General features: G+C 38.4%; 1 protein-coding gene across 6 annotated transcripts in view; it reads right to left on the bottom strand.

Annotated features, from left to right (window-relative positions):
• The window catches only part of Eya4 (EYA transcriptional coactivator and phosphatase 4), a 225,176-nt gene that overhangs the window by 10,420 nt on the left and 196,954 nt on the right, over positions 1–17,802 (bottom strand). For all 6 annotated transcript variants that reach the window (XM_048354106.1, XM_048354107.1, XM_048354108.1 and 3 more), the window contains 4 exons: positions 9,172–9,261; positions 3,348–3,406; positions 3,080–3,240; positions 166–280 (listed from right to left, as the gene is read on the bottom strand). In XM_048354106.1, coding sequence (XP_048210063.1) covers positions 166–280; positions 3,080–3,240; positions 3,348–3,406; positions 9,172–9,261 — 425 coding nt within the window. The remainder of the gene's footprint in view (positions 1–165; positions 281–3,079; positions 3,241–3,347; positions 3,407–9,171; positions 9,262–17,802) is intronic.

Genomic DNA, 17,802 nt, shown 5'->3' with positions numbered 1-17,802 from the left:
CACACCCTCCACACAGCTTGAAAATCCATCACTGGACTCTGAATTGCTAAGTCTTTGAAACCTTTAAACAGTGTAGGAATTAAAACATTTTAAAACATCAATTTTGTATCTTTAGGCCTACATCTTCCACATCATTGAAATGGGAAGGAGAACAAGATCACTTACCTAGTACTAATAATTGATAAAGACTTAAGTGCATTTGTGAGCCAGGAATCTGTCAGCCCCTCAATCTCTGCCCTTAACTGCAGCCATGCATCCCTCTTGGCAGGGCCAAGAAGTCCTGCAACATGGAAGAGCAAAGCAAAGTCAGGAGGTAAAGAGTTTCACAAGAACGCCCAACTTGCTCTTGCTTCTGTCCAGAACAGATATTTTTCTTATTTCAGTTTTACCAGACATGGAGATAATTCCAGACATATCAGTATGGATCCTTCATTTCAGAATGGATTATCCACTTATTCAATAAATATAGATTAGACAATTCCTAGGAGTCAGGCTCTGGGCTAGACATTGGGAACATAATGGTAGAGATGTGGGCCCCAGTTTCATCCCTCTCTGAACCTAGACTCCCAGGCTGTGGGCGTCCATCCCTCACAGAGCCCCACCTCAAGAGTGTAGAATACACCGGTCTTGAATGTCAGTGGGTCTCTACTGGATCACATATGCTAACCTCAGATATTATGCCTGCCTGGAAAATGTTTGCTCTTAACAATGCAATCACTTCCAGTTGGAAACAACACAGATGCCATGATTAGAGGTAGTTATTTGAATGCTTCTAAAAAAGAAGTACTCACATGATCATAGAAGAAATTAAGAATTAAATTTAAACCCTAAAGAGCATGCCACAATTACAATGATATAAAGTACATTGGTTTATGTGATAAGAAAGAAAGAGGTATACTAAATTGTAATCTGCAAGGATTCAGCTACAGGGCTGTGGCTATAGCTCAAGGGTAGAGTGTTAGTCTGGCATATATGAGGCTCTGGGTTGATCCACAGCACTGAAAACAAACAAACCAATGAGCAGCAGTTCTGCTAAAAGAAGATCTTGATAAAACTGTATAAATCTAATCAAAAAGTATCTTTTCTTTTCTTTCTTTTTCCCCCCTTGGTTGTGGGCCTTGAACTCTGGGCCTGGTGCTGTCCCTGAGCTTTTTTTGCTCAAGGCAAGCGCTTTACCACTTTGAGCCGCAACTCCACTTCTGGGTTTTTATTGGTAGTTTATTGTAGAAAGAGTCTCATAGACTCTCCTGCCTGGGCTGGCTTTGAACCATGACCCTCAGCCTCCGGAGTAGCTAAGATTATAGGTACAAACCACCAGCACCCAAATTGAAAGATCTGTTCAGTGGTATTCAGAAAACCAGGAGCATAAATACAGATAGAAGTATTAATATTAAAGTTAAATATACTATTCATAACTGATTTTAATGAGCTTAACTATTTACTTATACAAAGGGTCTCATAAATAGCATCAGAGTGATGTAGGAACAGGAGTTTTCCCTCAAAAGGGGGCAAGGCAGAACCCATAAAGCCTATAAGGTCCAGTTTCCAATTGGGAAAGGAAGTTCTTCCACAACCACAGTTCTTGTGTATCTATGGAGCATCTATGTACTTTAATGCTAGACAAAGACAAGGGAAACAGGCCCAGCACCGCCCTCTAAATGTATATGGATGGATATGTTGTGTCAAATAAAACAAAAAACTTTATAAAACACATTGTATTGTATGACATCTGTGAATATTTCTATGTGTAGTATACACAGGCGTGTAGATGTATATAGTATTCCCTCTTGCATTCTGGTTTATGTTCCTTCAACATCCTTCTAATTGTTTTAAGGAAGAGAAACAAACAAGCACCCTAAGAGAAGAATTTTCTATACCGTCATTCCTAATCTTAGGAATCTTGCTGACTAAAATTTGATCTTTTTTTTTTTTTTGCAAGTACTGGGTCTTGAGCTCAGGGCCTGAGCACCATCCCGGGTTTCTTTTTGCCCAAGGCTAGCACTCTACCACTTGAGCCACAGTGCCACTTCTGGCCATTTTCTATATATGTGATGCTGAGGAATCAAACCCAGGGCTTGATATATACAAGGCAAGCACTCTTGCCACTAGGCCATATTCCCAGCCCCCGAAAATTGATCTTAATAGCTAATATCATCCATATTCATTATATCTAGAATCTAAGATCATAGTTTTAATTTCATAGATTTTGATATTATCTGTAAAATACATGGAAAAGATACACCATACTGTAGGATATTTGAACTTTTTGATAATGAAAGTAAATATGATCTTGCATGGGGCAAAGATACACTGTCAGATAACGTGATTTTTAAGATAGATCTAATAGATCCCTCAAGTGTCTCTAAAGTGGTGTGAATCACTGTCTATTTGTGCTGATAGGGTTACAGAGTGGGAAAGACAGCCATGCCTCTGGGCGCTAATGGCTAAGGTTTTCCTGGGGCTGGGAATGTGGCCTACTGGTAGAGTGCTTGCCTCATATACATGAAGCTCTGGGTTCGATTCCTCAGCACCACATATACAGAAAAAGCCAGAAGTGGTGTTATGACTCAAGTGGTAGAGTTCTATCCTTGAGCAAAAAGAAGCCAAGGACAGTGCTCAGGCCCTGAGTCCAAGGGCCAGGACTGGGAAAAAAGAAAGAAAGGAAGGAAGGAAGGAAGGAAGGAAGGAAGGAAGGAAGGAAGGAAGGAAGGAAGGAAGGAAGGAAGGAGACAAAGAAAGGTTTTTCCCACTGCCTCCCTCAGTCTTTCTCACTGTTTTTCACTGACAATGTCACAAGAGCCAATAGATGAAGTAAACTAAATATGTTGCTATAAATCTTGATGAAGGAACTAAGCACAGAGTTTCACCAAGAATGCCAAATTACGTGGACGGGATGCATCTTTTCTTCTACAGTTATTTTTTTCTCCATGAATTCTAAGAAAATAAAAGTTCAGGCTCAATGTTGTTCATGATTTTTCACTGATTGATTGTACAGTAAGGTGATCTCTCTCATGAAACTTAAGCTCGAATTCTACCTACACGGGCAGTGCCTTTATTCGCTGAAAGGAGCCATGCGTACCTCCGACATTGTTCTTGTAGGTGTTATATAATTCTTTCACTCTTCTGTAACGAAAAGCCAACTTCCTCATCCAGTCCACTCCTCCTCTTACACCTGTTGGCAAACAAAGGTTTGCACTACTTGCAGCTGCATGGAAGCCATCAGTTGCAAAACTGTAGGTACTGCAACACCCAAAATACATTAAAAAGAAATAAAAGAAATAATTACATGTGCAAAACTCCACAGCTCAATTTCTGTAGGAAACAGCAGACTGAAAGGCATGGCTTACCTTAAGTCCTGCCCATTATCATCAGAGGAAACATCGTCTATGTGAACTTGATCACACTCCTGTTTAAAGGAAGGGAAACATTACTACCTACACCTAAAAGGTTTTCCATTCTTCTGTGTGCTCACTCTGGCCAGCAGATGGCAGCATCGGCCTACACACCCTCCAACCTCATGCTTGTTTGCTTAGGTTGGAAAGTGGCACCATTTCTACTGCCCATGATCAGAAGTATGGAAGGGTCCAACAAACATGCAGTAAACATTTCTGCCAAGTGATTTAAAAAATAAGTTAAATTTTATAAATACTGAGAAGGATATTCTATCTTGAATCTGGCAGTTGTGTTTGCTTTCTTTCAGTTCTTCCTGTTGTGCATACTCAAGCAAAATGAATCTGAAGATAGACAAAACTAGTTTGGCCTGAACAATTCATATGGTCACTCATATTAATTATTTGCTGAGCTGTGTGATAGATGGGCTTAATTTCAAATTATGGTGACTTGTGAGATTCCCATGTCATCTTGCTTTGGGCTAGACTGAGGATGTTATTTTAAGTGCTTTTGTATCTTAACATACAAAGGTAATAACCATAGAAGATGATATATTCCTTTCTTCAGTTTTTAAAAAAATAATATCTAAAAGTAAAAGGCAAATAATGAATCTTTACCATATCAAATGTACTACAAATGCCAACAACAGGCCTGATAGCCACAATCTAGGACTCTTGCATTGTTCTGAGTCTTGTATTGCCATCAGATAATCTGCAAAGTTCTAGAAAAATATTACCTAACTTTAAGGTGAAAATTACCTACAGCATTTAAAATACTCAGCCTTCAGAGGAATATATCCATAAGTAAAAATAATAAATTGTAATTATTATTTATTATAAAAAAGGACCCAGCCAGGCACCAGTAGCTTGTGCCTGTAATCCAAGCTACTCAAGAGGCTGAGATCTGAGGATCACAGTTAAAAGTCAGCCCGGGCAGGAAAGTCTGTGAGAAAGTCTATAACCACTAGAAAACTATTTTGGAAAAACTTTCAGGCCCAGTGGCTCAATGAGATATAGCACTAGACTTAAGCAAGAAAGCTCAGGGACAGTAATCAGGCTCTCAGTTCAAACCCAGTACCAACAAAATAAAGACTTCAAATGAAGTTTTGGTTAACCTTTGGGGTTGTATTTATTTTTTTCAAATTACTTCAACTGTACAGTTTCTGTTTCTATATATAGTGCTTACCATTCAAAATTAAGTTTTGGCAGTACTGGGATTTGAACTCACAGTCTCACCCTTGCTTACCCCTGAGTCACATCTCTATCCTCATTTTTCATTTATTATTTTTAGGAGAGAGACTTGCTTGCTCCTGGAGGCACACACGTGAGCTGACCTCGACCCACTTTCAGGCTTCCTATTGTGGTTGTGAGCGCAGGCAGGTACGTGCACTATGTCCAGCTCTCCTTTCTTTGGACCTTCCCTTTCTCAGACGTTTCTCAGGGTCTGGCACACAGATCCTCCCAATCTCAGTGCACAATATAGTTTATGATCATAGTAGCGTGTCACTGAACCCAACTACAGTTGAGAAGGGGTTCATAAATATTTCTGCCTGCGCTGACATCAATCCACGATCCTTTCATTCTCAACCTTCCAAAAAGCCAGGATGACAGGTGTGAGCCTGCACAGTGATTTGGAAACAGGTCACACTACACAAAAGCTTTCCAGTTAGTGTTCCTACTCATTGTAAGCTTCGAGAGTCTGTACACAAACAGTAGGTGTCTAGTCTCTAACTTGTGACCAGGTCCACATCCATCCTACTTCAGAGATCTCAGGCTTCCTTTAAAATACAAAACTCAATGACAGCCACAACCAATTCCTTTGTGTTGAAAATTCAGGTGTGTTAATTTTTAAAGTTTCTGAGTTTCATATAAATCATGGGCTTAGAACTTTTACAGTGAAATCTCTACCTCTATTCATAGGGTAGATTTAATCCAACTAGAAACTCCTTGGGGAAGGGAGTGTTTCCAGAAGATTTTCAATTCCTCAATTTTTTTTCATAAAAATGGCAGAAACTTAGATAAATGATAATTCTTGTCAGCATTATTATAATCATTTCCATTTCCTAACACGGAGGTATGGAGATAGAAAATAACAATATTGTAGATAATAGATTTAAAGAAGATATTTATGGAGGGACAAACAAAAGTACAGAGCTGGAGCTATGTCTCATGACTAAGGTTGGATGTGATACTAGAAAGTTTCTGCTTCTGTTTGATCAAGTATAGGTTGAAAGGAAACCACTGTATAAGTAAAACAAAGATAAACTTCCAGCAAAATTTCAGGTAAAAATATTACAAGCAAATGAACAAGCAATTGAACTGTGCTTTAAAAATATGGAGAGCTTTAACTAGCTAGTGTGGGAATTTAGGAATAAAGTTCTCTTAAGATATAGAAAAACCAAAGGCGTTCTCCAGGGCAGAATGATACCATATTTAGAGAGAGTGATATTCTTGAAAAATATTTAGATTTAAATTAATATTAATATGATAACACATAAAGTTATTTACTCTAGTTCATACCACAAAAAGTAAAGGGACACACATTTCTTGTGAATTACTCTGGTAATTGGGAGTTCTTTCTCCAATATTCCTCATTCTACTTCACACAGAAATTCCTCTGACATTTCAAGTATTCATTCACATGATGAATTTGTACATAGGTTGCCCTCAAGTTTATTTTTTACTCATGAGGACAACAGTATATCAAACTCATTCGACCATGTCCTCTGTATTCGAAGTTATGTTTGAGGCTTTTCCAAATCTAACTTCTCTTTAAATTTATGCCTAGTTAACTGTGCCTGTTGACTCTGGACAATTGCCTGAGGATTATAGTCCAGTGAAAGAAACTTGAACTTCAATTACTGACATTTTCAGGAAAAACTAAGTAATTGGTCTTCAATTGGTTTTCACTCTGAGGAACTATGCAGGCATCTTTTTAACCCAAACCTGCAATAGCTTAAAAAAAATAGAATGCTTTGGTTTTTCACACATTTTAGTGGAAGACCTCAAATGTTTCAAATGTATCTGGTGCTAATCTTGAAATGCTTATTTCTGTCTCATAAGGCAACCACAGAACTGTCACTGCTCTGTTCCTGTTAGATTCCACAACAGTCTCCTCTCACTTTTGTGACCCCAAAGGCCCTGGTGCCTTCTTTATCCATTCTCACCGAAATCACACATGATTTAAGCAAAGAGGATTGGTTTTGTGGAGGGCAATGTACTGAGCATTTTGCCTTCTCTGCATTTGTGCAGGAAGGAGAGAAGAGGCTACCAGAAGGACTTAAATGTGTATCTTTTCAGGAAGTCTGAGAAGAGCAGCTGGTACTGCATATGTTACATGTTCTTTTGAAGGACTGGAGTCCTAGTTTGGATTTTCAAGTTAAAAAGAAAAGAAGGTCCACAGAATTTAAATATGAAGCGGGGGGACCATAATGAACTCCTAGTATAGATACACTTTCTTCAGGAATTCTTCTCTTTGCCATCAAAATCAGAAATAAGTCTTTGTAGGGAACCTTTGCACACTTTGGTTGAAAGAGGTTTATAGAAATAAACACGGGAAAGTAGAGTTGATTTTTAAAATCAGATACAGAAGTCTAGTGGTGTGTATGCTGATATGCCAAATGATCATGAACACTATTCTTCAGATTTTATTAGTTTACTGCTTTTTAGGTCACTTAGTAATAAATTGTTTAGTTCTTTGGGCTCTTTATCTGGATACGGATGAGTTAGGTATGCATATATCCATATATATGCAGATCTAATCTATTAAATATGGTATGGCCAAATAAGTAGGTTTTAAAGTTTAAACAAAATAAAGTTTTTGATCACATTCTAAAACAGAATCAGAAAGAAGAGAGTCAATGCCATTATTTTCTCAGCTACTCTTTCTGACAACGATCTTAACATATTTTGAGAAGACATTTTACATAACATCTAACTCAAAATGAAAAGGTTTATAGCATTCTAGAAGACTATGTTGTAGATTATCATAGATGATCAAATTTATCCAAACCTGCTAAAAGTACATAACAACATGTGCTACTAGCTCTTTTCTACTTTAGAGTTTGCTAAAAGTTAAGTAGTAAATTTCTTTCATCTTGTTTCTAAGTGTTTCAAGAGGAGAGCTAAAAGTTCATGTATCCAATGTATTTCTAGTAAAAAAAATTAATCAAATGAAATTGGTACCATAAAATTGGGATAAAACTATGTATGCTTATTTCTTTTTATAGATTTGAAGGGAGTAATCATCTTAGAATCATCTCTAGGTTGAATATCATCCATGTTAACAACAAGAAAACAGACCTAAATAATTACCACTATATTTCAAATTCTATCCCCAAAGTTAAAATATGTTCTCCATCAACAAGTATATGCCAAAGGATTTTATATACTGGATAGTAATAAATAGCAGGGCTGACTTAAATAAGATTTTAGAGAGGTGATTATGATTTATTATCTAAAACTGGAAAGCTTGGCTAGGAATACTGATCTGTCATATTGTTCATTTTTTAAAAGCCTTTTTTAGTCATTTTGTTATCCAATAAAAACACCAACTAAACTCAAAGAAAACAACAAACAGCTATGCCACAGCTCATTTTAGTTCATACATTTATGGGTTACACTGAAACTCCCAATTTTTTTTTATCTCATGTCGCAAAAGTAATTAAGTCTGAATTTATACCTTGTCAACTTAAAAAAACAACAACTTTACTTAAGTCACTCACTGGACATTTGCTTCTTTCAGCTTTGTCTAAGTTGACAGAAAATACTGCTTAACTAGGAGGGAACGTTAAATGCAACTTTTGTGCTGTAGACCCAACAGTTGTTCCCCCATGAAAGTGATGTGATACACATATTTATCTCAAAATTTTGTCCATTAATTAGCACAAAGTTCAATATAAAATATCTAGAACGATGTGAGGAACCATAGAGCAATCTTCCTCACTATTCATTATGTGGGTATAGACCATTTTATCTCATTGTAAAACCATAAAGTAAAACTAGCTTTAAATATGTCATAAAGAAAAAAGAAATTTTCCTTTCAGTTATAATTGTTCAAGAAGGACTTTTCTCCTGTGCTAATGTGCTTAGTTATTTTGAATTTCATTGTCTAGATGCCTAGCAACCAGGGTAGTTAGTATACAGAGTACATTGCTCACTGTCCCTACTCTGTTTTACCTTTCATTCTTATTTTAACTTTCTCCTTCTTCTTACCTGCCATTCATACACGGCATTGCCATTTGAAATTTGAAAGGGAAATATGTTGATAAAAGGGAAAGTAAATATATTCACGCTCATCAGATGTCTTGTATAAGTAGCTCTAGCACTCTTTTACCCAGAAAATGAAGAAATGAAAAATGATCATGCTGTCCAAGATAGCTTTTAGATTATGTACAAAATTCAGCAATCCTAGATGTGAAGGAGAATCTGTAAATATAGTCTTGGAACCCACTAACAGACTAGCTCCAAAGGTGCTGGAAATAATGGCTGAGGCACTGGAAAATGAGACACTGTACAAGAGGCATCTGGTATGAGCAGCTAAGCAGATCGTCTCTTTTAAACATTTTTTCATGACCGTAGTTTCACTTCCTGTTGGTGTGTGTATGTGTGTGTGTGTGTGTGTGTGTGTGTATGTGTGTGTGTGTATGTGTGTGTGTGTGTATTCTCTAGACAAGAAGTTTACAATTCTCTTGAACTTCAGTTGTCTCAATTTTATTTGCACACATAAAACCATCTACCTTCTAGGTGCTGGGAACAATTCTTTCTGTTGAAAAATTCTTACCTCTAAATCATTAAAAAACAGATGTGTATCAGCCAGATTAAAGATCATTTCTTCCATTCGGAGACCCAGGGTCACAGCCATCGGGGGATCCTGAAAAGAAAGTGTTTACACCATGAGGCCAAATCCCAGTAGCCACAATTCCTCTTTTTTTTTTTTTCTTATTTATTGCCAAAGTGATGTATAGAGAGGTTACAGTTTCATACGTTAGGCCTTGGGTACATTTCTTGTACTGTTTGTTACCTCCTCCCTCATTCCCTTATAAAGCTCTGAATTGTATATGTTGGGAGGTGGATTTTCTTTTTTTGGTTGTATTTTTTTAACTGTATTTTTTTGTCTTTTCTTTTTTGGTACTGGGGATCGAACCCAAGACGTTGCACTTGCTAGGCAAGCACTTTGCCACTGAGCTACATCCCAGCCCAGGAGGTGGATTTTCTACTGCAGATTCAAGAAGCATTCCTCATGGGAGGAAATAAAGAGAGGCTGGTCATTGTTCAAAAATACAAAAATAGATGAACCAAATTCTAGTGTTCCATTAACTACATAGGAGGGAGGTGATAGTTAACAATAGTTTATTGAGACTTCAAACTGCGTAGAAGAAAGAATTTTGGATATTCCTAATGCAAAGAAATGATAAATATTTGATATGATGGATGTATTTAATTACAGACTTGTACAAGTCTCATGGATTAAAATACACACTGTACTCTTTTCCAAATATGGATTTTGTATTAATTTTTTAAGCTGTATATGTTATTAAGAAGATGACAAAATGATCCAAAAGGTGTTTTTCCTAAAGTTAAGGCGATGGCATACATTGATACACTTAGGAATTTACACACAGGTAGCGATTGTGTAAGATACTACTTGTTGTTAAAGTCGTATGTTCATGACAGGAGGAGGAAGAAAGTCAACTAGATTGTATAGAATGGTTTATACACAGTCCATTGAAAGTCTTGATGAGAGAGGAATTAACGGGTGGTACTGAAGAATGGGGCAGATTTACTGAATAGAAGAAAGAACTTTCATCTAAGCATGGTGCTAACGAGAATTAGGAGTTGGAGAAAAATAGGACCTGGGTGAATTTATATCAAAATAAGCTGAGAAGAGCTGGTAGAGAATGGTGCATCCAGCGCACGATTACAGGTTGCATTTTCATCAAAAGGGTAATAGAGATTGCTATCTGACTATGTGTAAAGTTTTGTCTAAACTGTACTTCACTAGAGTTTGAAGAGGGAAGGGTGGAAGATAAATAAGAACATTCGTTCATGAAATGTAATCCACGTAGACAATATATGCTTTTACTGACATTTAAGGAAAGTAAAGTGTGAATCAGGAGTCAAAGAAACCAAGATCTTCAACATCAGCCAGGACTTGAGAATCAGGACATGAGTTACTACTTTGCCCATGATTCCCTGCAGCTGATGGCTAGGCATCGGAGGAGGCAAGGCATTAAAAAAGTAGGAGAATTCAGGGGTAGGGAAGAAATTCATGTACAGAATCCTGTTGAAATCATCAAAACTGCAATATCTGAGGGTAACCCACTACAGGTGTGACTCTGGAGAGATGCTAAATAGAAAACCTAGCAGGGACAAGTATGTAGAAGTTGAGACCAGATGGGTGTCCATGGAGAGAGGAGTGTTTTTGAATAAAAGGCTGACATGTCTAGAAGGACACTATTGGTTTTGGCTGAGACGTTATTTTGGAAGATTTCAGAGGGTGATTTGCGTTGAGTGGCTGGGCCAGCAGCCAGACAATGGGGATTTGAGAGGAGAGAACTGAAATGGTGTTTTCAACATCCTAATAAATGGCATTTAAAAAATGTATTTAAACTTGGGGAAACAGAATGCTAATTTAACTTCAGTGTTTGATAAGCACAATCAACCCAAGTCAGGCCTTGTGATAGTCATCGATGCCCCTAAACGAATTCCATTTGCAAGTAGAAGCCCCTCCCCATTCTGCCACATGGCACCCACCAACTTTCCTTCTTAGTCCCTTGTCTCACAGTTGAACTTCAGTTGTCTCAATTTTATTTGCACACATAAAACCATCTACCTTCTAGGTGCTGGGAACAATTCTTTCTGTTGAAAAATTCTTACCTCTAAATCATTAAAAAACAGATGTGTATCAGCCAGATTAAAGATCATTTCTTCCATTCGGAGACCCAGGGTCACAGCCATCGGGGGATGGCTTCGCTGGGGATAGGCCTGGTGTTATTCCTATATTCTCAGCCACAGAAACCTAGACAATGTGGACTTGTATGCTAAAGAAATAGGAACCGATGCTCATGGGGCCTTAGGCATGTGGGACAAAGCTAAGATTCCATGTGAGAGAAGACAATAAGACAGTTACCATTCGTCAGAACTCAATATGCTTTTCCGATTATTTGTATCTCCCTGGTAGGCATTTTTCTAGATTGTCTGTGAACTCAGGATTCTTATTTTGGCCCTAAATGGGATGCAGACTGCTCACATTCAGGACTCTATTGCCTCCATTCATCAGCCTTCAGTGATAGAGCCATTTGGGCCAATACATCCAGAGACCTAATAAATCATTGTGCCAACAAATATTCATTCAAAAGTAAAGAAAAATATAAATGCCTCCTTTTTATCTCAGAGAGTTTCAGAACTCAGATGCATTCCTTACTCTGTTTACTTCAAGCATCCTTCCTTCCTTCCTTCCTTCCTTCCTTCCTTCCTTCCTTCCTTCCTTCCTTCCTTCCTTCCGTCCTTCCTTCCTTCCTTCCGTCCTTCCTGGGTTCATGTTCTTCCTGTTGTTGAAAGACTTTCCAAGTGTTGACTAAAACATTTTTGCTGTTTTGTTTTTTTTTTCCTGCCTTTTCTTTTTTGGAACTTGGGATCAAACCCAGGACATTGAACTTGCTAGGCAAGCATTTTGCCACTGAGCTACAACCCAGACTGAGTAAAACATTATTTTAATGTGCATTTTTGTCTTTATTTAAAATCTCTTAAAAGTTCCTATTACTATTCTCTCTGTTTGGGGGTAAGGTGGACATTAGTAGACCAATGACATAGTAACTTGTAAATATCCTGCCTAATCAGGGAACCATGAATGAAAATCTACAGAAATACCAAGAAAAATCAAATGTAATTACAGTATGAAAACATATAATTCCATTAGTGATGCTCTCTGCTTTTGAGGAATGTTCACTGACGCAAGACAATAAAGCTGCGTCCCACGCTCTCCCATTATGTTTCTGACAATTCCTACCCTAAAGATCTCTATTTCAGATGAAGAGTGCAGAGGACCTTCATTTTAAAGCTTTTCTCTGGGAAGCCAGGTTGTTTAAATTATTTTTTCACAAATGCCTATGCTTTCTTCATTTTAAAATTTCCAGTAAAATCACGGAATATCTTCTGTTTGTTCCTCACATTCCTTGCATTTACAGATCAGATTTATGGGATATGGGAGAAAACATACCATTCCTCTTTGATGGTTATTTCCATCAATTCTATGCTTCTGAACTACATAATTCTCTATGCTATCCAAAACAGTAAGAGGAAAATCCATGAAGAATGCATTTTGTGCATCTGATAAGCATGCAAACAAATATAATTTTCAGAAACACAAGTATTCTCTAGCCAGCAAGCACAGCATATGGTATGATGAAAACTGTATTTGTGCACTCCATCGGAATGCAACCCCAGGGCCCTGGGAGTGCTGGCCATTTGTTTTGCAAGCTGTGGCAAGAGCACATTACATATTGCTATAGCCAGGGCTTGGTAAGCATTCTGGCAAAAATAACTTTTGTTAACTGGGTACATTTAAGCCTGAAATTTGTGAAAGTGTGAACTACTCGTGTTTTACTAAGGTTTCCCGAGAGCAAACCTGTTGATAGGCTTGGCAGAGATGGCCCCGGACAGTTGTGTCACTAGCCAAGAAAAACCTCTCTGGTAAAAAGTAGTGATCTTGTTTCTAGGAGAATGCCTAGGGAGGGCTTTCTTTGAAATATTTAATTTTACTTGTGTTTTTCCAGCTTACGCAGTCACTAGGACAGCTAATTTTAAGTAGCCAGATTATAGTACCTCATTTTTCCAGCTCATGGACCCACAGATTAAAGAATCCAAGAAAGATGACTGTGCATCTGGTGGGCGTGGCCTTCCTGTCCTAGTGGGTATCCAAGCCATATCCAACTGCTGTTCCCCACGGCCAGTGTCTGCAGCTTGGCTGCTGTACCAGGCGCTTGGGAGCAAAACTTGCTTTTGGAGGGAACCCAAGTGTTCGACAGAGCTGCTGGCTCATTATCAGTAGATGTTTACCAAATTATGGGCACCTCTTAAATCAAGAGCTGCTGCCTTTTGCATTGAAGTGAATGAGTGTTAATTTCATGACATAAAAGGAAGTGACAATGAAAACTCGATGGAGGAAAAGGGGGGTAATAACTATGCAAGGCAGAATTTTGTGGAAGCTTTGGTATGTATTATTATACATACAGAACAGCTCAGAAAGGTTCTAAGTTCTACAGTAGAGTTTAAGATGGAGAAAAGTGAGTTTATTCTGTGTACTCATCTATCCAGATACTGAAATGATTCCCAAGACATTTTGTTGAGAGAGAAAGAGGGGGAGGGGAGAGGGCAGAAGAAGATAGAGAAAACAAATAGCTCTTGGCCTTGAAATGTGTGTGTCTAGGCCAGAGTTACCAGGGTAGAACCAAATGAGGATCAAGAATGGCACTTCTCTAAATCAAAATACAAATGCCTATTAGCCATGTTAGCACAGAGCATAAATTGTAGCCAGACTGTCTGTCTATGTGCCTCTACTTGGTGTTGGGCCATCAGCTGGAATTCTTCCTCTAGGGATACACTGTAAAAATATCTCAGGAGAAGCAGAAATTAAGACTTAAAAAAAATATTTCAAGGTCTTGCCACCCTTATTCCTTTGGGACACACAGCATATTTGTGTACTTGTCCACACGAGATAGAAGATGTGTGAGCTCATCACGGAGAAAGAAATACACACCAGCTCTACAAATGAAGGTAGAAATTTCTCTGGATGTTTGAAAATATATGAACTCCTTGAATCAGCTTAAGACTTAAACTAGTATTCACTCATAAATCAGAAGGTAAACTTTGCAGTTGAGATGACTGTCTGTGATGAGTCGGTAATGCGTGTGAAAGATCTCCGGAATTGAAAATAGCTTCAGGAAAATTTCTTCATTGAATGTGTTTATTGAAAATTCCAATGTTGGACAGAAAATTTAAAAATATATAAAAAGAATAAGTGGGGAAAGTAAACAAGAAATCAGCCCACTAAGGAAGCAAGGAAAACAAACAAACAACAACAAAAAAACCCAAAAAAGCAAGACAGAAAGAGAGATTGCTGCACCTAGGGGTTTTATATTATTACCAGATGATGTATATGTATAAAGAGACAGAATCCAAATAAATGCATGTGTTTCAAGTGGTGATAAGGCCGGAGTGGGAAAATTCTGGATACAAAGATACAGAGGGCCCTGAGGACAAGTGATGATGGTGAACTCAAAGATAACTCAAGCAAGCTCTTTCTCAGAACAGAGGTCTGAGAGGAAACTCAGACTATGGGAAACACTCAAAGCTGGAGGTGAAACTGCATTTTCTTTATGAGGCTGTGGGAAAGACCGTAGGCAGCATCACTCAGGCTGGAGAAGGAAAGGGGGAAGGAATTCATAGAAGAAAAATCACAAGCAAGTTCTTCCCTGAGTTGGATACACAAGAGATAAATGACCACTTGCCTTGGCTAGAGGGTGGGTCCTCTAACTCTGAAGAGAGACAGAAAGGGAAATGGCTCAAGAAACCTTCTCTGTTATAGGAACATGTCTGTACATAGTATGGTGGCAGGGAGAACCTATGGGTAAAGGTAAGTGTTGTCTCAGGGAGCGAGCATTCCAGGAAGCAAGAGGGCCTGGAACTGGGGTGGGGCACCAGTGAGGTTCAGAGAGTGTGACTGCAGGTGTGCTTAGCACAGATTTAGTGACAGTGAAGTCCTTCTCAGCTTGCTTCCCTGCCCCTCAGAAACTCCAGAGGACATTCGTGCAGAATTGGGAAGAGGCTTTGAAGACCTGAAGGAACAGAAGGTATAAAAATCACCAGCTGGAAGGATGAATGAATCCAGCACCCACTGGAGACATGGCCACAGGCAGCAGCTGATGGGATCAGTGAGTTTTATCTAATAGAGAAACCAAAGGGTAAAGACAGAGTAGCTTAGGCAAAAGAAGGTTTACAGGGATACATTATAATTCCAGGCTGGGAGGATCACATGTAAGGCATCAGTCCTTGTAATCTGATCATGTGAACACCCTCAAGAAGCTTGTAGAAATATGGCTGTCTGGGCCACCTGCCACAACAGCGAATTCAGATTCTCTGCCCTGCGACCCAGGCAATAGTCATTTCAAAGCCATCTAGTGACTCTCATGGACAAACAAGCTTAAGAAACAAGCTGATGACCTTGCAGCTCAACATGCTTTTTCACACACTAGAAATACCTGAAACCCTGCCCCACATTTATTGGATCAGAATCTACAGTGTGCCAGCATTGCTTGAAGGCTCCCATGCATAGAGTAAGTAGAGGCTCAAGGCCTAGAGCCCCAATGATTGTCAGGGACTAGTGAAGAAGATAAGAGCTGACATGGTCTAGATTCCTTGGATGAGTGGGTCTGGGTGCTTTGAAGACTTATAGGACTTGAGTCAGTTCAAGCTCAGTATGACTTTACAGGAACTTGACTTCTGTAGAGTAGTTTAAAGTTTACAAATATGGGTGCATTTCTCTATCTTCACCTTCCTAGAAAGGTGAATTATTAAACATGAGGTATTAAATGACTCATGGTGTCACCTTTTTAAGTCATGCAGCTAGCTACCTATAGGTAAGCTTGTTTGCTCCTTGTAGGTTGTGAAAAAATGAGCTAATTTTTGCTGTGAACTCAAAGGATTGATTCGTAAGCCAAGTGTTTGTTGTAAGCAACTTATTTGCGACTGAATAAGAATTATTGTTAAGGAGTGAGAAATGAAGAAAGGGATCACTGCCCAGTGTATCTGCCATGATCAGCTTATAGAGTTTCAATCCAAAGAAAATTCTATAAATAAATAAATCCTACCCCAAATGATTAAATAACAGATTATACTGAATTGAAAGGAAATTACTGCAATATTATCATAAAGATCTCATAAGGGAAAGAAAGAAGACGAATGGATGACATTGACCAGGCGACTGAGCTAGAAAGCACAAGCTAAAAGACATTTATTATGGTGGAGATGGCAAGGAATATGCCCAAGACAGCTGCTTTGGGACTCAGGGAGGAAAATGATGGTGTGTTGGATGAAGGGTATAAAATACTAAGTGAGACATTAATTTCTAGACACCAGGGTTAATGATGATGGCTGAAAACTTCAGAGGAGCCTGTAGAAAGAAGTATTTTTAAAAAGACAAATAAGGCCCTTTCTATTATATTAGCTTCAAATTTTAAAAAGAAGTGATGTTTTTCAAATTCTGTTTCCTCATCAAATATGCTACCAGAAATAACTAGGTAAGACTGATCTCAAACAAAAGTGAGTTAAGATACTTGGCTTCTAGCCTATCACCTAGAAGAGAAGAACAAATAATTTCCCTAAAATAAACTCAGTATAAGGATTGTGAACAAGAGCCAACAGGTAGAAATGTCTTTCAAACCCAATCAGATTTTGAGAAAAATCATTGCCCTTGATTTGGTTTTATTTTATACACATACAAACGCATACACACACACACACACACACACACACACACACGCATGCACACCACATTCTACCAGTTATGAGCCACCATGAAAGTCACTTTCAATATGTTAAGATTTGTGCATTCTCTACCAATTCCTTCATATATACAAAAGGGACTATAACTTGTTACCTTTCATATTTATTAAGCAATGTTCTTTACCTCTAGCTATTCACACCACCCTTGAGCCTCCTTGGCAATAAGTCCTGCCAGTATTTCATAGTACTGAGCAAGTCTCCCAACAGGAAGAAGGAATTTCTTTCTTTCTTTTTTTTTGTTTTTGTTTTTGTTTTTGTTTTGGCCAGTCCTAGATCTTGGACTCAGGGCCTGAGCACTGTCCCTGGCTTCGCTTTGCTCAAGGCTAGCATTCTACCTCTTGAGCCACAGTGCCACTTCTGGCCTTTTTGTATATATGTGGTGCTGAGGAATCAAACCCAGGGCTTCATGCATACGAGGCAAGCACTCTTGCCACTAGGCCACATTCCCAGCCCAAGAAGGAATTTCTTTAGAAAAGTTTTGATCTCCAAAGTTTCTGATTTCCTTGGAATTAAATAAAATAGATTACACTTATTGAATGTCTGTCTACTTTTTGGGGGGCAATGGACTGAGTTTTGATTAAATCTTTTATAGCTGATTTAACTCTGATAATCAAATGATCACTTTTATTGTTCCCTTTATTTTACATAGAAGACAGCTGATGTTCACAAAGACTAAACAGATGACCCAAGATCATGCGAGTATGATGTGGTGTTAGAATCTAAACTCAGTTCTATCTCATTCCACAGCCTACAGCCTAATTATGATTAGACATAAAGTGCAGGCCTGGGGCATGGTGCTGACTTTCATAAGGGGGTTGGTTACCTCTCACCTGTACTTCTAATACTTGAC

The sequence above is a fragment of the Perognathus longimembris genome, chromosome 9, assembly GCF_023159225.1.
Source record: "Perognathus longimembris pacificus isolate PPM17 chromosome 9, ASM2315922v1, whole genome shotgun sequence".
Taxonomy (NCBI): domain Eukaryota; kingdom Metazoa; phylum Chordata; class Mammalia; order Rodentia; family Heteromyidae; genus Perognathus; species Perognathus longimembris.
This window is presented reverse-complemented; position numbering and strand designations above follow the sequence as displayed.